A 25,285-nucleotide genomic window follows, 5' to 3' on the forward strand; every position below is an offset into this window, starting at 1 on the left:
CTCGGTGAATTGGAAGTTGGAAAGTTTGTTTTTCACAGAGGATGGTGTGTGGCTGGCTGCATCAGGCAACATCTCTGGAGAACTGAAGAGTCACAGTGTGACACAGCGTGGAAAAAACATCCCTCTGTCCAACCTGCCCACACCGGCCAACATGCCCCAGCTACACTTGTCCCACCTGCCCGCATTCAGCCCATATCCCTCTAAACCTGTCCTATCCATGTGCCTGTCCAAATGTTTTTTAAATGCTGTTATAGTCTCAGCCTCAACCACCTGCTCCTGCAGCTCGTTCTGTACACCCGTCACCCTCTGTGTGGAAAAGTTGTTCCTCAGGTTCTCGTGAAATCTTTCACCATCTCACCTGAAACCTATGTCCTCTGGTCGGTGTGGGCAAGTTGGGCCGAAGGGCCTGTTTCTATGCTGTATGACACTGAGACTAATAGGAAGGAGATGAGGAGGAATTTCTTCAGTCAAAGGGTGGTAAATCTGTGGAATTCATTGTGGAGGCCAAGTCAGTGGATATTTTTAAAGTGGAGATTGATAGATTCTTGATTAGTGCGGGTGTCAGGGGTTATGGGGAGAAGGCAGGAGAATGGGGTTAGATATAGATCAGACATGATTGCATGGTGGGGTAGACTTGATGGACCGAATGGCCTAATTAAGCTCCTGTGACGAATGGACAGATGATGACAGTTTATGTTGCTCGTGTCAGAAGAAACTGCAGATGCTGCTTTAAACCAAAGAAAGACACAGAGGGCTGGAGTAACTCAGCGGGTCAGGCAGCATCTGTGGTGAACATGGATAGATGACGTTTCACAGAGTGCTGGAGAAACTCATGGATAGGTGACGTTTCACAGAGTGCTGGAGTAACTCAGCGGGTCAGGCAGCATCTCTGGAGCGAAGGAACGGGTTATGTTTTGGGTCGAGACCCTTCTTCAGACCGATGTCAGGGGAGGGGGCGGGCAAAGATAGAATGTAGGCGGAGACAGTAAGACTAGTGAGAGAACTGGGAAGTGATAGGGGATGGAGAGAGAGGGAAAGCAAGGGCTATTTGAAGTTAGAGAAGTCAATGTTGGAGAAGTCAATGTTCATACCGCTGGGGTGTAAACTAGCCAAGCGAGTTATGAGGTGTTTACGAAGGAACTGCAGATGCTGGAAAATCGAAGGTACACAAAAAAGCTGGAGAAACTCGGCGGGTGCAGCAGCATCTATGGAGCGAAGGAAATAGGCAACGTTTCGGTGCTGTTTGAGAGGGAGTTGTCACGGGTTGCGTATCTTGTTCCTCTAGGCTGGGTGCGTTCCCAGCCGCTGGGTGTTGCCGTCTCTACTGGACGTGTAGCTCCAGCTCACCGCCCACCTGGCGCAGCGCCGGGCAGTCCAAGCTGCCGATGATCTTCCACCTCCCGTGTCTCCGCAGGACCACGGAGAAATTCGCCCTCAGCGTCTCGTTCTCAGGGAGGTGGCTGTGGGTCAAAAAACACATTCCTCGCTTTAGTTCGGTGCCAAAGGCCTGTCCCATTTGGCGATTTTTTTCGGCGACTGATGTATCAGGTCACCGAAAAATTCGCGGCGTGACGTGGCGTGGCGTGACGACGTATTGGCGCGCTGTGTTTTTTCAAGTGTCGCGACATTTTTTTTTGTCGCCCCTGGATTTTGAAATGTTCAAAATCTTTTGGCAACCCGTATGCGACACCGGCAGTCGCTGAAATAAATCACCGAGCGGGACCGGGCCCATTTAGAGATACAACGCATAAATGATAGGAGCAGAATTAGGGACAGGCCAAACGTTTTGTAATTTCAATGGTTTGGAGGAGGTCCTTCTGCAGTTGTACAGAGTCCTAGTGAGACCACACCTGGAGTATTGTGTGCAGTTTTGGTCCCTTAATTTGAGGAAGGACATTCTTGCTATTGAGGGAGTGCAGCGTAGGTTTACAAGGTTAATTCCCGGGATGGCGGGACTGCCATATGCTGAGAGAATGGAGCGGCTGGGCTTGTATACTCTGGAGTTTAGAAGGATGAGAGGGCATCTCATTGAAACATATAAGATTGTTAAGGGCTTGGAAACGCTAGAGGCAGGAAACATGTTCCCGATGTTGGGGGAGTCCAGAACCAGGGACCACAGTTTAAGAATAAGGAGTATAAGCCATTTAGAACGGAGACGAGGAAAGACTTTTTCTCACAGAGAGTGGTGAGTCTGTGGAATTCTCTGCCTGAGAGGGCGGTGGAGGAGATCTGTCAATCTGCACCTTAAAAATATTCACTGACTTGGCCTCCACAGCCGTCTGTGGCTAAGAATTCCACAGATTCACCACCCTCTACCTAAAGAAATTCCTCCTCATCTCCTTCTGAAAGCTACGTCCTTTAATTTTGAGGCTATGACCTCTCGTCCTAGACTCTCCCACTAGTGGAAACATCCTCTCCACATCCACTCTATCCAGGCCTTTCGCTATTCGGTGAAGTTTCAATGAGGTCATCTCTCTAACCTTCTAAACTCCAACGAGTACAGGCCCAGTGCCGACAAACGCTCATCATATGTTAACCCACTCATTCCTGGGATCGTTCTTGTAAACCTCCTCCTGGTCCCTCTCCAGAGCCAGCACATCCTTCCTCAGATATGGGGCCCACAATTGCTCACAATATTCCATACAGGCATTCCAAGGACGTGCAGATTTGTAGGTTAATTGGCTTGGTATAATTGTAAATTGTCCCCAGTGTGTGTAGGATAGTGTTAGTGTGCGGGGATCGCTGTTAATGTGCGGCACGGACTCGGTGGGCTGAAGGGCCTGTTTCCGCGCTGTATCACTAAAATCGAGGGAAAGTCTGAAGTTTAAATTTAAATTTAAATCTGAATTTAAAAGATGGCTGACTCATCTTTGGGACTTGGGAGGAAACCGGAGCACCCGGAGAAAACCCACACAGGTCACGGGGAGAACGTACAAACTCCGTACAGACAGCACCCATGGTCAGGATCGAACCTGGGTTCACTGCCTGGGCAGTATGCAAAATAAAGCATTTCACTGTACCTATGTACAAGTGGCAATAAAATATTATTGTTTAAGATATTGTTTAAAATATTATGGTCAATTCGTCCCTTCCCACCCAGATAATCCTCCGCCATTTTCGCCACCTCCAACGGGATGCCACCACTGGCCACATCTTCCCATCTCCTCCTCTTTCGGCTTTCCGCAGAGACCGCTTCCTCCGTAACTCCCTGATCAATTCTTCCCTTCCCCCCAAACCACCCCCTCCCCAGGTACTTTCCCGTGCAACTGCAGGAAATGCTACACTTGTCGCTTTACCTCCCCCCTTGACTCCATCCAAGGACCCAAGCAGTCGTTCACCTGAGACAGAGGTTCACCTGCACCTCTTCCAACCTCATCTATTGCATCCCCTGCTCTAGATGTCAGCTGCTCTACATCGGTGAGACCAAGCGCAGGCTTGGCGATCGCTTCGCCCATCACCTCCACACAGTCCGCAATAACCAACCTGATCTCCCGGTGGCTCAGCACTTAAACTCCCCCTCCCATTCCGAATCCAACCTTTCTGTCCTGCTGTGAAACATTGATCCCGTTGTGGGGGATGTTTTATATGTGTTACGTTAAATTCTATAGTGTTGTGTTTATCTTATTTGTGTGCTGCCTGGTAACTCAAATTTCAAATTGTGAGTACTATATTCACACATCTGTTGTGCTCCTGTACGTAAGAATGCACTGTTACATTTCGGGGCCCATGACAATAAAACACTCACTCCCCTCTCTATCTCTCTCTAGAACATTGGTGAGACTACGCCTGGATTACTGTGGAGAAGGATGTTAATCAAGGGCAAGTCCGATCACCAGCATCACCGTGTTCTCCAGAGATGCTGCCTGACTCGCTGAGTTACTCCAGCACCGTGTTATCCTCCAGATTACAGCATCTACAGTTCCTTGTGACTCCGGTAGGCGGCGCGACTCTCGTCAGCAGCGGCCTCTGCAGCCCGTCTGCGTTTTTATTATTTTTTGTCTAAGTTTTTATGTAGTTTTTTGTTATTTTTTGTTGGGTGTGTGTGTGTGGGGGGGGGTGGGGATGGGGTGGGAGGGAGGGGGTAACTTTTAATCTCTCCCTGCACGGGAGACCCGACCTTTTCTTTGTCGGGTCTCCGTTGTCGTTGGGGCTGCAACGAGTAGCGGCCTCCAACAGGAAGACCGGGGGCTCTGGTGCCGACGATTCACCTCACATCGCGGAGACCGCTTTTCAGGGCTCCCGCTACGGCGACTTCTCCCGCCCGAGTTGCGGGGTCGAAGAGCTCCTGGAGCGGGGCCTGACATCACCGCCCCGTGCGGCTTGGAATGGCTGCGGGACTCTGCGAGCGCACGCCGGGGGCTCCAACACCAAGACCCGGTGTGCGACCTCGCACCACCCGGCGTGGCATTAATGGCCGCGGGACAATCGCCATCACCAGCCGGGGGCTTTGACTTTGACTCTGACATCGGGGGGGGAGAGTGCAGTGGAGAGATACGTTTTTTTGGCCTTCCATCACAGCGATGTGATGGATGTTTATGTAAATTATGTTGTGTCTTGGGTCTATTTGTTTGTAATGTATGGCTGCAGAAACGGCATTTCGTTTGGACCTCAAGGTGTCTAAATGACAAATAAATTGAATTGAATTGAATTGAATTGAATTGAATTGAATTGAATTGAAATTCTTACTTGCATCAGCTTAAACTGTCCCGTAAATGCAGTAATACATATGTAATATGGTAATTATAGACAATAGACAATAGGTGCAGGAGTAGGCCATTCGGCCCTTCGAGCCAGCACGGCCACTCAATGTAATCATGGCTGATCATCCCCAATCAGTACCCCGTTCCTGCCTTCTCCCCATATCCCCTGACTACGCTATTTTTAAGATATCGAGCTCTCTCTCGAAAGCATCCAGAGAAGCCACGGTGGCGCAGCGGTAGAGTTGCTGCCTTACAGCGATTGCAGCACCGGAGACCCAAGTTCGATCCCAACTACGGGCGCTGTCTGTACGGAGTTTTACGTTCTCCCCGTGACCTGCGTGGGTTTTCTCCGAGATCTTCGGTTTCCTCCCACACTCCAAAGACGCGCAGGTTTGTTTGTAGGTTACTTGGCTTGGTAACAAATGTAAAAATTGTCATTAGTGGGTGTAGGATACTGTTGGTGTGCGGGGATCGCAGGTCGGCGCGGACCCGGTGGGCTGAAGGGCCTGTTTCCGTGCTGTATCTCTAAACTAAAACCTGCCTCCACCGCCCTCTGAGGCAGAGAATTCCACAGACTCACCACTCTCTGTGAGAAAAAGTGTTTCCTCGTCTCCGTTCTAAATGGCTTACTCCTTATTCTTAAACTGTGGCCCCTGGTTCTGGAGCAATTAAATTGATGGGTGCAATACCTGAGCAAAAATTAGTTCAATTCATTATTTCTTTATTCGTTCGAGTGCAGGTAGCTGAGGGGTGATCTTATAGATGTATATAAAATCATAAGAGGAATAGATCGGGTAAATGCATAGAGTCTCTTAACCAGAGTCAGGAAACTAAGGACATATGGTTTAAGGTGAAGGGGGATAGATTCAATAGGAATACTCCTAATCGGAATAGGAATAGATGAGAGGGGATCTCAAAGGTATCAAAGGGATTTTATTAGTCACATTCACATACACCCAGGTGTAGTGAAGTGAAATGCTTTTTGCCATTTTGCAGCACACAAAAAAAGAATACAGACAACACCAATAAGAGTCTTAAACACATAGAACATCCCCCCACAATGGCTCCCACCATGAGGGAAGGGACAAAGTCCAGTCCCCAACCCCAGTTCACCCATAGTCGGGCCCATTGAGGCCTCCACAGTTGCCTCTACGGAGGCCCGATGTCCCTGGCCGTTCTCGCCGGGTGATGTTGCTCCGGCGTCGGGAGAATTCTCCCAGCGGCCTGGGAACCCTGGAACGGCCGCTTCCGTACTGGAGGCCGCAGCTTCTGAAGCCAACAAGGCCGCGCCGGTTGGAGCTCCACAACTGGCGATCTCGTCGCAAGATCCCAGGCTCCCGTTGTTAAGTTCGGCGCCGCCGCCTGCAGCTGGCCGCTCCACAGACCCGCAGCTCCGCGATGTTTTACCCGGCGGTCTCAGCTCACTGGAGTTCCAGCGCAGCGACCCAGGCAAGGCATCGCCCGCTCCGCGATAACGCTCCAGCGCTGTGCCGCCACCGAAGCCGAGGTTCTGGGCGGTCCCCAACAGGAAACGCCGCTCCAGGCCCGCTGGTAGGCTGCGAGGACGGGTCGAAGCTGCAGCCCGGAGAAAAGCTGCCTCTCCGACCAGGTAGGGACCGTAGAAAAGCAGCTTCCCCCTTCCCCCCCCCACCCCACCCCCCACATAAAAAAAGTCTAGACCTCCAAACAAAACACTTAACTAACTAAAATAAAAAATAAAAAAGATGGAAAGACAGACAGCTGCTGGCTGGGCAGCCGTGCACAGGACAGCGCCCCCAATAACAACTTATTGAAACATATAAGATTATTCATGTTTTGGACACGCTGTAGGCAGGAAGCATGTTTCCGATGTTGGGGGAGTCCAGAACCAGGGGTCACACACAGTTTAAGAATAAGGGATAAGCCATTCAGAACGGAGACGAGGAAAAACTTTTTCACACAGAGAGTGGTGAGTGTGGAATTCTCTGCCTCAAAAGGCAGTGGAGGCCAATTCTCTGGATGTTTTCACGATAGAGCTCTTAAAGATGGTAGAGTCAGGGGATATGGGGAGAAGGCAGGAACGGGGTACTGATTGTGGATGATCGGCCATGATCACATTGAATGGCGGTGCTGGCTCGAAGGGCCAAATGCCCTAATTCACCTGTTTTTTCAATAAACTTACTTACTTACTTACTCAAGTCTACACTGCCATTCTATCTCTCCCTCCTAACCCCATTCTCCTGCCTTCTCCCCATAACCCCTGACACCCGCACTAATCAAGAATCTGTCAATCTGCACCTTAAAAATATCCACTGACACGGCCTCCGCAGCCGTCTGTGGCAAAGAATTCCACAGATTCACCACCCTCTGACTAAAGAAGTTCCTCCTCATCTCCTTCCGGTGCTGGATCGAAGTGCCGAATGGCCTACTCCTGCGCCTATTGTCCATGTTTCTATGTTTCTTCGTACTCAGACCCCATGGATGATTCTTACCTGAACAACATGAGATCAGGCCTGGTGAAGTCCAGCCCGTCAACGCGCAGAACCAGATGTTCCAGAGTTTTTGTGAGGGGGTTGGTGAACTGGACGACCACAGACACCTCTCTCCCATACGCCACTTCACCTTCGACCTGTGAGGAGAGGTAGTAGTTATTGACGATTCATCCATGTCACAGTCACTCAGCACGAAGCAGGCCCTTCGGCCCAACTTGTCCATGCCGACCACGGTGGTCACGGTGGTGCAGCGGCTGAGTTGCTGCCTTACAGCTTGATCTCCACAGCCTTTTGTGGCAAAGAATTCCACAGATTCACCACCCTCTGACTAAAGAAATTCCTCCTCATCTCCTTCCTAAAGGAACGTCCTTTAATTCCGAGGTTATGACCTCTAGTCCTAGACTCTCCCACTAGTGGAAACATCCTCTCCACATCCACTCTATCCAGGCCTTTCACTATTCGGTAAGTTTCAATGAGGTTCCCCCTCATCCTTCTAAACTCCAGCGAGTACAGGCCCAGTGCCGATTAATGAAACAATCTCCCTTAAACGTTGTCACTCTTGATGGTTGAAATGGAAGTAAATTCCATCAGAGGGATAATATCCAGTGATTGTAAAAATGTCTTTCCTTTTCACTGCTATTTTCTTTGTGACTTTCGTCAGAATTAAGATTAGTTTAGTTTGGTTTAGTTTAGCGCAGCTTAGCATAGAAAAATATGATCATGACTGGTCATCTAATATCAGTACCCCATTCCGGCTTTTAGGACGTTCTTTTAGGAAGGAGATGAGATTTCTTTAGTCAGTGGGCGGTGAATCTGTGGAATTCTTTGCCACAGACAGGCTGTGGAGGCCACGTCAGTGGATATTTTTAAGGCAGATATAGATAGATTCTTGATTATTACGGGTGTCAGGGTTTATGGGGAGAAGGCAGGAGAATGGGGTTGGGAGGGAGAGATAGATCAGCCATGATTGAAAGGTGGATTTGATGGGCCGAATGGCCTAATTCTACTCCTATCCCTTATGACGGGGTCGGTAACCTACGGCCCCCGGGCCGAATGCAGCCCGCAACCCAAAATCATCCGGCCCGCAGGCGGATAGTTTTCCCCGTAATCATCCGGCCCGCCGAGCGCCGAGCTCTGTCTGTACCGCATCCTGCGCAATGCCGCCAGCACGGCCGCGCACCTTCTGTCAACACGTTTACGAAAGAACTGCAGATGCTGGAAAAATCAAAGGTGGACAAAAAATTGCTGGAGAAACTGGAGATGAGGAAACACTTTTTCATGCAAGAGAGTTGTGAGACTGTGGAATCCTCTGCCTCAGAGGGCGGTGGAGGCCGGTTCTCTGGATGCTTTCAAGAGAGAGCTAGATAGGGCTCTTAAAAATAGCGGAGTCAGGGGATATGGGGAGAAGGCAGGAACGGGGTACTGATTGGGGATGATCAGCCATGGTCACATTGAATGGTGGCGCTGGCACGACGGGCCGAATGGCCTACTCCTGCAACTATTGTCTATTGTCTATTGTGTGATTGTAGATTTGCTTCTGTGTCTAGCACGCTAATAGTCGCTCGGGTTGGGCCCCTGAGTTCAGTTTCAGTTCACTTTAGTTTATTGTCATGAGGTACAGTGAAAAGCTTAAGGAACGTTATTCTGTTATCCTGTATCTGTACACTGCAAACGGCTCGATTGTAATCATGTTCAAGAAGGAACTGCAGATGCTGGAAAATCAAAGGTAGACAAAAATGCTGGAGAAGCTCAGCGGGTGAGGCAGCATCTATGGAGCGAAGGAAATTGGCGACGTTTCGGGCCGAGACCCTTCTTCAGACTCAATCACGTACTGCCTTTCTGCTGGCTGGTTAGTGTGCAGCAAAAGCTTTTCACGGCAATTTTCACGACACCTGTCAGTCAACCAAACTGAACTGAAATGAGCTGGTGCCTTACCGAAATTCTCAGCTTGGGAATCTGCAGAGTGACCTTCTTCTCAATGACCAGACGTTGGTCCGTCTCAGGGACAGTGGCCGTGATGAGGAACTGCAGGGTGAGTTGTTCCACCAGCTTGTCCTCATAGTCCTTGGATTTGATCACCACTTGCGCCTGTTGGACTGAAAGCAGTGAGATCGAGTGTTGGTTAGAAGGCGGTGGAGGAGACCATGATACCGGCACATGGAAAACCGCAGCAGCCTCGAGTACTAGTCACAGAGTCGCAGAGTGGCAGAGTCCGCAGAGGCACAGTCAAAGAGACACAGAGACACGGAGACACAGAGACACAGAGACACAGAGACACAGAGACACAGAGAGACACACAGAGACACAGAGACACAGAGACACAGAGTCACAGAGACACAGAGACACAGAGACACAGAGACACAGAGACACAGAGACACAGAGTCACAGAGACACAGAGACACAGAGACACAGAGACACAGAGACACAGAGACACAGAGTCACAGAGACACAGAGACACAGAGACACAGAGACACAGAGACACAGAGACACAGAGACACAGAGACACAGAGTCACAGAGAGACAGAGACACAGAGACACAGAGATACAGAGACACAGAGACACAGAGACACAGAGACACAGAGACACAGAGAGACAGAGTCACAGAGACACAGAGACACAGAGTCACAGAGAGACAGAGACACAGAGTCACAGAGATACAGAGACACAGAGTCACAGAGTCACAGAGTCACAGAGACACAGAGACACAGAGTCACAGAGACACAGAGACACAGAAACACAGAGACACATAGACACAGAGACAGAGACACAGAGACCGAAACACAACTTATATTTTGTTTGGACGTCATGTTGCAGTTGTATAGGACAATAAACAATAGGTGCAGGAGTAGGCCATTCGATGCTTCGAGCCAGCGCCGCCATTTAATGTGATCATGGCTGATCATCCACAATCAGTACCCCGTTCCTGCCTTCTCCCCATATCCCCTGACTCCGCTATCTTTAAGAGCCCTATCTAGCTCTCTCTTGAAAGTATCCACAGAACTGGCCTCCACCGCCCTCTGAGGCAGAGAATTTCACAGACTCACAACTCACTGTGTGAAAAAGTGTTTCCTCATCTCCGTTCTAAATGGTTTACTCCTTATTCTTAAACTGTGGCCCCTGGTTCTGGACTCCCCCAACATCGGGAACATGTTTCCTGCCTCTAGCATGTCCAAACCCTTAATAATCTTATATGTCTCAATAAGATCCCCCCTCATCCTTCTAAATTCCAGAGTGTACAAGCCCAGCCGCTCCATTCTCTCAGCATATGACAGTCCCGCCATCCCGGGAATTAACCTTGTAAACCTACACTGCACTCCCTCAATAGCAAGGATGTCCTTCCTCAAATTAGGAGACCAAAACTGCACACAATACATTAGTGCCCTGTAAAACTGCAGAAGGACCTCTTTGCTCCTATACTCAATTCCTTGATTTCTAGAGCCACTTCCTTAAGTACCCTGGGATGCAGACCATCAGGCCCTGGGCATTTATCAGCCTTCAGTCCCATCAGTCTACCCATCACCATTTCCTGCCTAATGTGGATTTCCTTCCGTTCCTCCGTCACCCCAGATCCTCTGGCCACTACTATATCAGGAAGATTGTTTGTGTCCTCCTTAGTGAAGACGGATCCAAAGTACCTGTTTAACTCCTCTGCTATTTCCTTGTTCCCCATAATAAATACACCTTTTTCAGTCTTCAAGGGTCCAACTTTGGTCTTAACTAATTTTTCCTCTTCACATACCTAAAGAAGCTTTTAGTTAGATAGAGCTCTTAAAGATAGCGGAGTCAGGGGATATGGGGAGAAGACAGGAACGGGGTACTGGGGATGATCAGCCATGATCATATTGAATGGCGGTGCTGGCACGAATGGCCTAAGTCACCTATTTGTCTATGTTTCTAACCCCTTCTATTTATTGTATTCAGGTCAGGGGGAAGTTCTCCCCGCCACAGGTACCATGTAATCCCGTGCTGCCTGCTCCATGGTCGGATAGGTTTGCCAGGTGAGGAGGGGGTTGTGGACCCCACAGCAGGACCAAAAACAAGACCTGTCAAAGGACGGATGATCTCCGAGCGAGCCAACGGCCGTCCACACTTCAACAGAAGTTGCGATCATTGTCGAACATAGCATTGTGCCCCTGTCCCACTTAGAAGATTTTTTTAGGCGACTACAGGCGACTAGGCTGTCGCCACGTGGTCGCTGGGGTGACACCCGTATGGTCGTGAGTCGTCTCCTCAAGTCGCCCAAAGAGTCGTAGCGTCTTTCTGGTCGCCGCTGGATTTTGAAATGCTTAAAACTTTTTGGCGACATGGAGCTTGACACCAATGAGCGTCGCTCGACTTATCCTGACGTCGGTGTGTCGTAGGTTGTCGCCAGGATGACGTTGGTTGTCGCCGTTGCTGACTTCGGTGAATTCCATTGGCGACTACCTACGTCAACCTACGTCTCCCGGCGACAGGTACCGGCGACCAAATTGTCTTCAGTTGTCGCCGACAGGGTCGTAGAGTCTTGTCACGGGCGGACGTGGGTTGACTTCGGTTGTGGTAGGTTGTCGCCTGTAGGGTCGTAGGTTGTCGTGGGTGTGGTCATAGGTGGACGTCCTAATGGGTCGCGGGGTGTTGACTAGCTTGACGTCGACTAGGTGGTAAATTGTAGACATTGTCGGGGGGGGGGGGGGGGGGGAGCATACAGTTACCGGTTTTTCAGTGACTTGCTATGACTATGACAATCGCTGAAAAAATCGCCTACGTGGGACAAGCCCATACGGCACCGTGCCCGTTGATGTTTTCAACGATGATGATTATGATGATGATTATTGATTATTGATTATTGTATATTTATTTGTGTGTCATTGTGTTAATAACACTGCTGAGCGACAGGAAGTAAAAATGTCATTGTTCCAATGCCCGTGAAATTAACAATTAAATTCTCTTGACTTTTGAAAGGATCACTAATGTTTCAGCTCTGAGTAGGTCGGCGCGGTGGCGCAGCAGCTGGAGAGTTGCTGCGTCACGGTGCCAGAGACCCGGGTTCAATCCTGGCTACGGGTGCTGTCTGTACGTAGTTTGCATGTTCTCCCCGTGACCTGCGTGGGGTTTTCTCCGGGTGCTCCGGTTTTTCTCCCACACTCCAAAGACGTGCAGGATCGTAGGTTAATTGGCTTTTGTACAATCGAAAATTGTCCCGAGTGCAGGATACGAGTTGGGGAGATCGTCAGTCGGTGTGGACTCGGTGGGCCAAAGGGCCTGTTCCCACGATGTATCTCTAAACTAAATTAAACTAAAGTTTGGAACCTTGTGGAGATACCAGCTCCCATTTGTGATCAGGCAACTGAACCATCCTATCAACAACTAGAGTGAGCAGTCCTGAGCTACTATCTACCTCACTGGAGACCCTCGGACTATCTTTGATCGGACTTTACTGCCTTTATCATGCACCAAATGTTACATTGATTAGTAGGACTGGATGTGACAATCCCTAAATATTCCAGGAGTCGGTCATAGCAATCCTGCAATCCCTGGAGTATTGTGTGCAGTTTTGGTCCCCTAATTTGTGGAAGGACATTCTTGCCATTGAGGGAGTGCAGCGTAGGTTTACAAGGTTAATTCCTGGGATGGCAGGACTGTCATATGCTGAGAGAATGGAGCAGCTGGAATTTAGAAGGATGAGAGGTAATCTCATTGAAATATATAAGATTGTTAAGGGTTTGGACACGCTAGAGGCAAGAAACATGTTCCAGATGTAGGGTGAGTCCAGAGCCAGGGGCCAGAGTTTAAGAATAAGGAGTAAGCCATTTAGAACGGAGCCGAGGAAACACTTCCTCACAGAGAGTGGTGAGTCTGTGGAATTCTCTGCCTCAGAGGGCAGTGGAGGCAGGTTCTCTGGATGCTTTCAAGAGAGAGCTAGATGGAGCTTTTAAAAATGGATATGGGGAGAAGGCAGGGACGGGGTACTGATTGGGGATGATCAGCCATGATCACATTGACTGGCGGTGCTGGCTCAAAGGGCCAAATGGCCTACTCCTGCACCTATTGTCTATTGTCTAAGGTTTTTCACTACAGTTGACATTTGGTATTCTTGGGGGTGACCACTAGGTAATTTTGCTACCAATCAGACACATCTTCGGTTGTGTACCTCAACATCACTGGGTGTTTCGGCCTTTTATCACAAGACACCCTCAATCGAGGCAGGGTGATCAGCCCTGGGTGTGTGTCTTATGGTTAGTCTCTAGATGGTCACGTGGCAGCCCAGACAGCATCTTTTCTCTTCAGCCACAGCCAGTGACTGCTCCATTCTGCTTTTTTCCTTCCATCTTCCTCTCTACCGCTGACTGTGGCTTGTTGGGCTCTGGACTCGTGTCCGTTGGTGGGACGGTACTTCACTTTATTCCCTTTATCCTGAATCTGTACACGGCTCGATTGTAATCATGTACAGTCTTTCCGCTGACTGGAGAGCTCGCAACAAAATGGGTTTCACTGTACCTCGATACATGTGACAATAAACTGAACTCAAATTAAACTCAAGCACAAATAAGTTTGTACGTTTCTCAAGTGACCGCGTGGGTTTTCTCCGGTTGCTCCGAGTTCCGCCCACATCTCAACAGACAATGGACAATACACAATAGGTGCAGGAGTCGGCCATTTGGCCCTTCGAGCCATGACTTGGGTTACAATGACTTGGGTTCGGAGGGATGGGGAGAGAGGGGATGCAGGGGTCTAGTTTCTAATTAAAATGTATGGGTTTTGTAGGTTAATCGGCCCTCTGTAAATTGCCCCCTAGTATGTGGCGATTGTATTGTATTGTATTCAAATTTATTGTCATTGTCTCAATTTGAGACAACGAAATTAATTTCCCTTACAGGCAGTATCATAAAAATAAAAAAATCATAAATAAATAAATGATAAATAAATAATAAACATATTAAAAATAAAATTGAAATTGAATTAAAAAAAAGCACAAACACAAAGTCCACGACACAACATAACATAAATGGCACCAAGGTGAGGAAGGCACCATAGTCCAGCCAGCCTCCCCTCCGTGTTCATCCGTGGTCGGGGCCTTCCGAGCACCCGCAGTCGCCGCCCCGGGTGGCCCGATGTTCAGGCCCTCACGCCGGGCTGGTGGAACGCCGACGCCGAACCCCGACGGTGAGCATCCTCCTCCTCAGCGGCCCGGACCTCCTGATCAGCCGCCTCCCGCTGCCGGAGTCTGCAGCTCCTGAGTCCACAGGCCGAGCCGGGCAGAGTCACAGGACCCCGCGCTGTCCATCAGCGCCGCCCGCGTTGGGAGCTCCGCAAACCGCAGCTCCATGATGTCGGTGCAGCAGGTCCGGCACTCCGGGCTCCAGACGGCGACCCCCGGTAAGGCATCGCCAGCCCCGCGATGTTCCAGCGCTGTCCCGCCGCTGCTGGAGCTCTGGTCGATCCCGGCAGGAAAGGCCGCGCCAATCCAGGTAGGTAGGCCGCTGTGGGGGGAGGGGGGGGGGGGGCGAGGACGCGACTCAAATAATAGTCGCATCCTCACCAGGAAGCGGCTGAAGGACGGTATCCCCCGCACCGTGCCCTCTTCCCCCACATAAAAACACCAAAAACACACAAAAAAACACACTTTTTCATAACTAAATAAACAAAAAAACAAAAAGATACCGGGCTGTAGGTGGAGGCTGCTGGCACCAGCGCCACTGGAGAGCCGATGAGAAAGTGGGATAACGGGTGATCAATGGACGGCATAGACTCCCTGGGCCGAAGGGCCCGAACCTTTCCACACTGGATCTCCAAACTAAAACTTTCCTCTTTGAATCAGTTGGACTAAGTTCTCAAAAACGGGTTCATTTGTCTATTTAATCGTTTTGTTTTTTTGCTGATCACATTTTTCACTATGAAATGTAAAATACAGGACAAATCTGCCGTAAATCCATGGGAAGCGAATGCAAAACACACTGCATGTCCCACACATCAAATCGTAATAAAGGTTTCAGAACGTACTATTCTATAGCTCTGACTTTAATGGCTAATATAACTAATTAACGGAGGACATGGCAATGAGTCACCACTGGCAATTTGGTTCAGATCTGGCTCAACAGTTAAGTTAATGTGAGGTCACATTCGGCCCATCAAGACTGTGGAGTCTTTTAAGTTCCTGGGAACCATCATCTCCAAGCACCTTAAGTGGGGGACTACCATCGACTCCACAGTCAAAAAGGCACAACAGAGGATGTACTTCCTACGGCAGTTGAGGAAACACAATGATGGTCCAATTCTACACGGCCATCGTAGAGTCTGTTCTCACCTTCTCCATCATGGTCTGGCCACCAAGCACGACACCTGGAGGCTGCAGCGAATCGTCCGATCAGCAGAGAAGGTTATTGGCTGCAACCTTCCCTCCATTGATGAACTGTACACTGCAAGGGCCAGGAAGCGAGCGGGCAAGATCATCTCTGACCCCTCTCACCCTGGCCACAAACTCTTTGAATCACTTCCCTCTGGAAGGCGACTCTGGACTGTCAAAGCTGCCACAGCCAGACATAAAAACAGTTTTTATCCACGAGTAGTTGCTCTACTCAACAGCCAAAAATTTGTAGCCTCCCTTTTTTCTGGTATTTTGTTGGTTCACATGTTTGATCAATGGTGTTTTATCATTAATGTTTTATTAATATTAATGTTTCGTATTTTCTGAGTCATTCGTAACTGTCACTGTATGTCATGTTGATACTTGTGGGCGGAGCACCAAGGCAAATTCCTTGTATGTGAATACTTGGTCAATAAACTTACTTACTAACTTACTCAAGTCTACTTCGCCATTCTATCTCTCCCTCCTAACCCCATTCTCCTGCCTTCTCCCCATAACCTCTGGCACCCGTAGTAATCAAGAATTTATCTCTCTCTGCCATAAAAATATCCACTGACTCAGCCTCCACAGCCTTCTGTGGCAAAGAATTCCACAGATTCACCGCCCTCTGACTAAAGAAATTCCTCCTCATCTCCTTCCTACAGGAACGTCCTTTAATTCTGAAGCTGTGACCTCTGGTCCTAGACTCTCCCACTAGTGGAAACATCCTCTCCACATCCACTCTATCCAGGCCTTTCACTATTCGGTAAAGTTTCAATCAGTTCCGGCTGTGTTGTGTTGAGGTGGGTAGAGAGAGAGAGGGAGAGGGAGATTAAGAGAGTTTTGCTTTAAGGGGCTGTCCCACTTGGGCGACCTAATCCGCGAGTTCTTGCGAGTTTGCCCTCGACTCGTACTCGCAGCATGGTCGACACGAGGTCGTAGGAGGCTATTCGTAACTCTCCTTCATGCTCGAGGGTGGTCTCCATGTACTCGAGGCCTCGACTAGGTCGCGGCGTATTTTTCAACGTTGAAGAATGCCCGCGAGTAAAAAAAGGTCGCCATGGAGAAAAAAGGTTGCCATTTACTCGTAGGTTTGGTCGTAGTAGGTCGGCACGTTAGTCGTAGGTAATCGAGGGTAGTCGAAGGTAGTCGTAGATAGTCTTCATCATAGGCGAAGGGAGGTCGAAGGAGGTTGGCTTCACTCTCCACTATTCGGTGTCCAATTTTCCTGAAGTTAGTCGTAGCTAGTCTTCAACATAGTTGAAGGAGGTCTCTCAACATGACATTTGTTCCAACTCTTCGAAACTCGCCAACTAGGTCACCCAATTGGGACAGCCCCATTAGTGTGGCAAGGTGCTTATTTCCAGTGTTTAAGAAGGAACTGCAGATGCTGGAGAATCGAAGGTTACACAAAAAAGCTGGAGAAACTCAGCGGGTGCTGCAGCATCTATGGAGCGAAGGAAATAGGCAACGTTTCGGGCCGAAACCCTTCTTCTGAAAAGTTGCCTATTTCCTTCGCTCCATAGATGCTGCTGCACCCGCTGAGTTTCTCCAGCTTTTTTGTGTAACCTGCTTATTTCCAGTGATGGATTAAAGAAGGGTCTTGACATGAAACGTCACCCGTTCCCTCACTCCAAAGATGCTGCCTGTCCCGCTGAGTTACTCCAGCATTTTGTGTCTGTCTTCGGTGTAAACCAGCATCTGCAGTTCCTTCCGGCACATAAACTCTGTCACTATTTAGATAAGTAAAACTGGCAAAATTTAACTTTGACCTTTGAATAGAGTTTGAATAGTAAGAGATAGAGACCTGGAGAGCTCATCTTTTCTCACCCCCCACTTTATTCCCCCCCCCCCCCCCACCCCCTCCTTTAAGTCTGAAGAAGACTTTTGACCCGATATATCACCTATCCATGTTCTCCACAGATGTTGCCTGATGTTCTCCACAGATGTTGCCTGACCCGCTGAGTTACTCCAGCACTCTGTGAAACGTCACCTATCCATGTTCTCCACAGATGCTGCCTGACCCGCTGAGTTACTCCAGCACTCTGTGAAACGTCACCTATCCATGTTCTCCACAGATGCTGCCTGACCTGCTGAGTAGACCAGCATCTGCAGGGTGGACTCTACATGAAGAAGGCATTGGACGTCGGGTCTTACCTTCATTAGGTTCCATCTCCACCTCGATGTTCTCATCTGTCACCTGGACCTTTGGGACTCCCGTGTAGAACATGACATATCCATAAATCTGGACCTCCGCACTGCGGCTTTCGTTGCTGTGGTTATTGAACTCCAGAGCCAGCGTGAAGTTGGAGCCCACCATGATGTTCTCATCCACCTGCACCTTGACTGATACGTCCTTCGGTAGGTCCTTTGGTGCCTCTGGCTTTACAACTCCGAAGTGGACCGCCGTTTCCAGGGACGACCTTTCCTCACGACTGCCTGGAGGGTGGGGGGAGGGTGGAAGTTTAGAAACATAGAAAACAGGTGCAGGAGTAGGCCATTCGGCCCTTCGAGCCAGCACCAGCATTCAATAGGCAATAGACAATAGGTAGGTGCAGGAGTAGGCCATTCGGCCCTTCGAGCCAGCACCGCCAATCAATATGTTTGAGAAGGAACTGCAGATGCTGGAGCAATTGAAGGTAGGCAAAAATGCTGGAGAAACTCAGCGGGTTAGGCAGCATCTATGGGGTCGAGACCCGAAACGTCGCCCATTCCTTCGCTCCATAGATGCTGCCTCACCCGCTGAGTTTCTCCAGCATTTTGGTCTACCCGCCATTCAATACGATCATGGCTGATCATCCAAAATCAGTTCCCAGTTCCGCCTATTTCCCCATATCCCTTGATTCTGTTAGCCCAAAGAGCTAAATCTACCCTGTCCCACTTTGGAAACCTGAACGGAAACCTCTGGAGACTTAGCGCCCCGCCCAAGGTTTCCGTGCCATTCCCGGAGGTTGCAGGTGGTTGCCGGAGGTTGCAGGTAGTGGAAGCAGGTAGGGAGACTGACAAAAACCTCCGGGAACCGCACGGAAACCTTGGGTGGGGCACAAAGTCTCCAGAGGATTCCGTTCAGGTTTCCTAAGTGGGACAGGGGCATTAATAATCTTATGTGTTTCAATGAGAAACCCTCTCATCCTTCTAAACTCCAGAGTGTACAAGCCCAGCCGTTCCATTCTCTCTTCCACAGATTCACAAATAAATGTTTCCTCATCTCAGTCCTAAATGGCCTACCCCTTATTCTTAAACTGTGATCTCCCCCCCCGGTTCTGGACTCCCCCAACATCGGTGAACACATTTCCTGCATCTAGCCTGTCCAATCCTTTAAGAATTGTATAAGTTTCTATAAGAAATCCTCTCTTCCTTCTAAAGCCCAGTCGACCCATTCTTTCATCATATGTCAGTCCCGGGACTCTGCTTGTGATGGGCGCAATGGCGTTAGGAGTCTCAAGATGGGAACCCACTCTTTATTCTGACTCAGTCGTTGGTGAATATAATCAGGCAGCCAAGTCTCTCCCTGAAGACGCAACATAAAGTATTTCACCCCCAAAGCTAAATTCAACTTAAATTAAAAATTTATTAACTGGCAATTAAAAATTCATAAACTTGGAGCAGTGAAAAGCTAAATGTGTGGATCAGTATTCAACTCTGGCATTGAGGCATTTTTTAACACATTATGCATTTCACCTCTTTGATTATATACTCATTAAAAAAAAACCTTTGCTGTTTAACTACAGAACCTTCAAAATTCCCATTTTTATCATCTCTCTCCCTCTCTCTCTTCACGCCGTTGGATTGCAACCTTGTGATGGTCGGGGAGCTTGTGTGTCTCGGTGACCCCTAGATCCATGCCAGCTGGAGATTCGCCTCCTGTGAAGGGCCTGTCCCAAGAGCATGCGACTCCATGCAGCAAGCGCGGCCTAACGTGGTCGCTTGAGCCGTACGGCCTCGCGAGGCCCGGTCCCACTTCGATCGCCGGAGCCGTATGTAGTTGTGCGGAGCTGGTCCCGACATCGCGCGGGGCTCCGAAAAACTGACCGTGTTCAAAAATTCCGCGCGGCAACGGCCTGCCGTACCGCAGCCGCCTCGACGCCGTATGTCACGTGCGAACTTCTCCCTCATGGCTGATCATCCCCAATCAGTACCCGTTCCTGCCTTCTGTGCTACAGGGAGAGTTTGAGTTGGCTGGGACTCTATTCCTTGGAGTGCAGGAGGAACAGGGGTCATCTTATAGAGGTGTATTAAAAATCATGAGAGGAATAGATCGGGTAGACGCACAGAGTCTCTTGCCCAGGGTAGGGGAATCGAGGACCAGAGGACGTAGGTTCAAGGTTGAAAAGGAAAAGATTTAAAAGGAATCTGAGTGGCAACGTTTTTCACACAAGGGGTGGTGGGTGTATGGAGCAAGCTGCCAGAGGAGGTTGTCGAGGCTGGGACTATCCCATCGTTTAAGAAACAGTTAGACAAGTTTGGATCGGGCAGGTTTGGAGGGATATGGGCCAAACACAGGCGGGTGGGACTAGTGTTGTTGGCCGGTGTGGGCAAGTTGGGCCGAAGGGCCTGTTTCCACGCTGTATCACTCTATGACTCCAAGTAAGAATGCGGACGGGTGTAGTTCTAATGCGTGTTAGAAACTCACTCGTTAGTGTACACAAGGTCAAGGCTCAGCCATGTAGTAAATCTCGTTAATGTGACGGAACGGTGCAGATGAACCAATTTGAAGTCTCTGAATTGAATTCATGAAGCCATCATTAATGTCAACGCTGGGAGAAATAAACCACTTAACTGTATCAACCTCTGCCTATTAAAGGGTGTTAAAGATAGAAAGATGGGAGGGGTAGTAACAGGAGGCGTGTCCAAACCCTTATGCCCCTGTCCCACTTAGGAAACCTGAACGGAAACCTCTGGAGACTTTGCGCCCCCACCCAAGGTTTCCGTGTGGTTCCCTGAGGTTGCAGGTGGTTGCCGGAGGTTGCGGGTAGTGGAAGCAGGTAGGGAGACTGACAAAAACCTCCGGGAACCGCACGGAAACCTTGGGTGGGGCGCAAAGCCTCCAGAGGTTTCCGTGCAGGTTTCCTAAGTGGGACAGGGGCATTAATAATCTTATGTGTTTCAATGAGAAACCCTCTCATCCTTCTAAACTCCAGAGTGTACAAGCCCAGCCGTTCCATTCTCTCAGCATATGACAGTCCCGCCATCCCGGGAATGATGACAAAAATCTCTTCAGCTGGGGGAAGGGGGTGAGGAACATATTTGCTGAATAACTCAGTGTTGGGCAGGAGTGAAGTTACATTGCCTTAGAAAGGTCATGTAAAGGCCATCTTCTACATTATACAACATAGCCATCAGATGCTGCCAAAATAAGCCATTTCTTGATGAAGCAACCTACCGATGAATCAGAAAACGTATCAAAACCTGCGATCAAAATTTGTCATCGAGAACATGGAACATATGTTACCCTGAAGACAGACACAAGATGCTGGAGTAACTCAGCGGGTCAGGCAGCATCTCTGGAGAGAAGGAGCAGGTGACGTATAGGGTCATGACCCTTCTTCAGACCTGAATCGTCACCTATCCATATTCTCCAGAGATGCTGCCTGTCCCGCTAAGTTACTCCAGCTCTCTGTGAAATGTCACAATAGACTATAGACAATAGACAATAGGTGCAGGAGGAGGCCATTCGGCCCTTCGAGCCAGAACCGCCATTCAATGTGATCATGGCTGATCATCCCTAATCAGTACCCTGTTCCTGCCTTCTCCCCATATCCCCTGACTCCACTATCTTTAACAGCCCTATCTAGCTCTCACTTTAAAGCATCCAGAAAACCTGCCTCCACCACACTCTGAGGCAGAGAATTCCACAGACTCACAACTCTCTGTGTGAAAAAGTGTTGCCTCGTTTTCGTTCTAAATGGCTTACTCCTTATTCTTAAACTGTGGCCCCTGGTTCTGGATTCAAGCCAGCACCACCATTCAATGTGATCATGGCTGATCATCCCTAATCAGTACCCCGTTCCTGCCTTCTCCCTATATCCCCTGACTGCTATCTTTAAGAGCTCAGCATAACTCTCTCGATAAAATATCCAGAGAATTGGCCTCCACTGCCGTCTGAGGCAGAGAATTTCACACACTCACAACTCTCTGTGAAAATAAATGCTGCCTGGTCTCCTTTCTAACCCCTTATTCTTAAACTGTGGCTCCTGGTTCTGGACTTCCCCAACATCGGGAACATGTTTCCTGTCTCTAGTGTGTTCAAACCCTTAACAATCTTATATGTTTCAATGAGATGCCCTCTCATCCTTCTAAACTCCAGAGTGTACAAGCCCAGCTGCTCCATTCTATCAACATATGACAATCCCGTTTCATAGAGTGCTGGAGTAACTCAGCGGGTCAGGCAGCATCTCTGGAGAACATGGATAGGTGACGTTTCTGGACCGGACCCTCTTCAGACTTATTATGGTGGGGGGAGCGTGTGAAGACTGGAAGAGAGGTGGGGCAGGACGAAGTCCGGTGAGTGATAGGTGGAAATAGGCGAGGTGGGTGTGTGTGAAGGAACTGCAGATGTTAAGATTGACACAAAATGCTGGAGTAACTCAGCGGGACAGGGATTGGGTGATGTTTCGGGTTGAGACCCTTCTTCAGACAGGAGAGGGAGTTTTCAGTAGGCAGATTCCACCAGGTGGCGCTGTCAGTGATGGCGGCCCCGCCAACGGTCTGTCTGTCTTTTCGTCTTTTTTATTACTTTTAGTGTGTTTTTAAAGTTTGTGTTAATGTTCTCTGGTTTGTTTAATGTGGGAATGAGCGGGAACTTTTTTTTCAATCCATTACATTGCCGGAGATGCGATTGTTTTCCGGATCGTATCTCCGGTCGCTCTGCGGCCTAACATCATGGAGCTGGCGGCCTTGCTCGGTACTGACTTTGAGCCCCACCGCGGGGCGTGGAATTACCATCGGAGCCTGCGATCCCTTGCCTGGGATCGACGCTCCACCCGCAGCCTGCGGATTCCAACATCGAAGAGCTCGCAGTTTCAGGTCGAGACCGATGTCGGGAAGCTCCAAATGACGCAGAAGGTTTGACCAGCCCCGATCCGGGGTCCGATCGCCTGGCGCGGGGGAGCTGAGATCCCCCCCCCCCCCGATGCAGGAGCTTGATCGCCTCGACGCAGAGGGAAAGACAGCTGGCTACGGGAGCCAAGATCGCCCCGTCAACGGAAGGCTCGAGGACTAAGATGGTAACAGATTGAACCTTTTTTCTCGCCTCCCATCACAGTGAGGAATGTGGAGGAGTCACTGTGGTGGATGTTCATGTTAAAATGTGTTTTGTGTGTTCTGTTGCTTTTTATTGGTATGACTGTACGGCAAATCAAATTCCTCGTATGTTGCAAAAAATAACATTGGCTAATAAAGTGTGATTATGATTATGATTATGATGTGGTTGGACAAAGGATGGCGATGAAAAGACATTAAGTGTGAGATAAGGTGTGAATTGAGGAACCAGGGGAGGGATGTTGGGGGAGTCCAGAACCAGGGGCCACAGTTTAATAATAAGGGGTAAGCCATTTAGAACGGAGGTGAGGAAAAGCTTTTTCACACAGAGACAATAGACAATAGGTGCAGGAGGCCATTCGGCCCTTTGAGCCAGCACCGCCATTCAATGTGACCATGGCTGATCATCCACAATCATTACCCCGTTCCTGCCTTCTCCCCATATCCCCTGACTTCGCTATCTTTAAGAGCCCTATCTAGCTCTCTCTTGAAAGTATCCAGAGAACCAGCCTCTATCGCCCTTAGAGGCAGAGAATTTCACAGACTCACAACTCTCTGTGTGAAAAAGTGTTTCCTCATCTCCGTTCTAAATGGCTTACACCTTATTCTTAAACTGTGGCCCCTGGTTCTGGACTCCCCCAACATCGGGAACATGTTTCCTGCCTCTAGCGTGTCCAAGCCCTTAACAATCTCATATGTTTCAATGAAATTCCCTCTCATCCTTCTAAACTCCAGAGTGTACAAGCCCAGCCGCTCCATTCTCTCAGCATATGATAGTTCCGCCATCCCGGGAATTAACCTTGTAAACCTACGCTGCACTTAAAGAATGTCCTTCCTTAAATTTGGAGACCAAAACTGCACACAATACTCCAGGTGTGGTCTCACTAGGGCCCTGTACAACTGCAGAAGGACCTATTTGCTCATATACTCCTCTTGTTATGAAGGCCAAGAGAGTTGTGAGTGTGTAATTCTCTGCCTCAGAGGGCGGTTCTCTGGATACTTTCAAGAGAGACCTAGATCGGGCTCTTGGAGATAGCGGAGTCAGGGGATATGGGGAGAAGGCGGCAACGGGGTACTGATTGTGGATGATCAGCCGTGAACACATTGAACGGCGGTGCTGGCTCGAGGGGCCGAATGGCCTACAGCTGCTCCTGTTGTCCAATGACTATTAGAACGCAGGTCATGATTTTGCTTCAGACTCTTGGCTAGAGGCGAGGAATCACAAGGTGGGCTGAATGAGCAAGTGTTGAAACACTAGTGGTATGAGTGCAGGCAGGTGGGACTAAGGGAAAATAAGTGTTCGGCACGGACTTGTAGGGCCGAGATGGCCTGTTTCCGTGCTGTAATTGTTATATGGTCATATGGTTATACTAGTGGCAGCCAGCTACACCAGTCCCACGTTTGGCCCAGATATCTCTGAACCATTCCTGTCCAGTCAGGTGGCCCAACGTTGAATGCCCCGGTGGTGCAGCGGTAGAGTTCCCGCCGCTTGTGGTCGACTTCAGGAAGCAAAGTGGTAGTTTGCATTGACGACGCCGAAGTAGAGATAGTTGAAGACTTCAAATTCCCAGGAGTCAATATCACCAACACGTTTCCTGGACCACCCATATTGAAGCAACGACCATGAAAGCACACCAACGCCTCTACTCTCTTAGAAGGCTTCGGACGTTCGGCATGTCCCCGACAACTCTCAGCAACTTCTACAGATGCGCCGTAGGAAGCGTTTTATCGGGATGCGTCATGGCTCGGTTTGGGAACAGCTCCGTCCAAGACCGCAAGGAATCGCGGCGCATTGTGGACGCAGCCCAGACCATCGCACAAACCAACCTCCCTTCCGTTGACCCCATCTACACCTCACGCTGCCTCGGCAAGGCCAGCAGCATCATCAAGGACCAGCCGCACCCGGGTCACTCCCTCTCCCATCGGGCAAGAGGTACAGAAGTGTGAAAACGCACACACCTCCAGATTCGGGGACAGTTTCTTCCCAGCTGTTATCAGGCAACTGAACCATCCTACCCCAACCAGAGAGCGGTCCTGACCTCCCATCTACCTCATTGGTGATGCTTGGACCATCCTTGATCGGATGTTGCTGGCTTTACCTTGCACTAAACGTTATTCCCTTTATGCTGTATCTGTTCATTGTGGACGGCTCGATTGTAATCATGTATTGTCTTTCCGCTGACTGGTTAGCACGCAACAAAAGCTTTTCACTGTACCTCGGTACACGTGACGACTAACTAAACTGATCACTGTGCCACCAATGTTGGTTGTGGTACCTACCTTCCGGGTACTTGTACAGATCGGTGATATTCATCCTCATATCCGACCCAACCTGCTTGGTGAGAATCAACGTGCCGATCTCGTCAGTCTTCACCTCCCCTTTCACCAGCGACCCGTCGTTCTGTTGGGTCCAGTACACAACGTCGCTGTTCACCTGGAAGAAGAAAACCACCATCGGTTTACACACAGGGTGGCGCAGCGGTAGAGTTGCTGCCTCACAGCGCCAGAGACCCGGGTTCCATCCTGACCAC

General features: G+C 49.5%; 1 protein-coding gene across 1 annotated transcript in view; it reads right to left on the reverse strand.

Annotated features, from left to right (window-relative positions):
- Window positions 1-836: 836 nt before the first annotated feature.
- The window catches only part of LOC129708211 (coagulation factor XIII A chain-like), a 70,630-nt gene continuing 46,181 nt past the window's right edge, over window positions 837-25,285 (reverse strand). Inside the window, exons 11-15 of the mRNA XM_055653836.1 lie at window positions 25,035-25,188; window positions 17,652-17,933; window positions 9,107-9,267; window positions 7,172-7,308; window positions 837-1,460 (exon numbers count right to left, since the gene is read on the reverse strand). Of these exons, the coding sequence (XP_055509811.1) occupies window positions 1,322-1,460; window positions 7,172-7,308; window positions 9,107-9,267; window positions 17,652-17,933; window positions 25,035-25,188 (873 nt within the window). The 3' untranslated portion in view covers window positions 837-1,321. The remainder of the gene's footprint in view (window positions 1,461-7,171; window positions 7,309-9,106; window positions 9,268-17,651; window positions 17,934-25,034; window positions 25,189-25,285) is intronic.

This window comes from Leucoraja erinacea, chromosome 2, assembly GCF_028641065.1.
Source record: "Leucoraja erinacea ecotype New England chromosome 2, Leri_hhj_1, whole genome shotgun sequence".
Lineage (NCBI taxonomy): Eukaryota > Metazoa > Chordata > Chondrichthyes > Rajiformes > Rajidae > Leucoraja > Leucoraja erinaceus.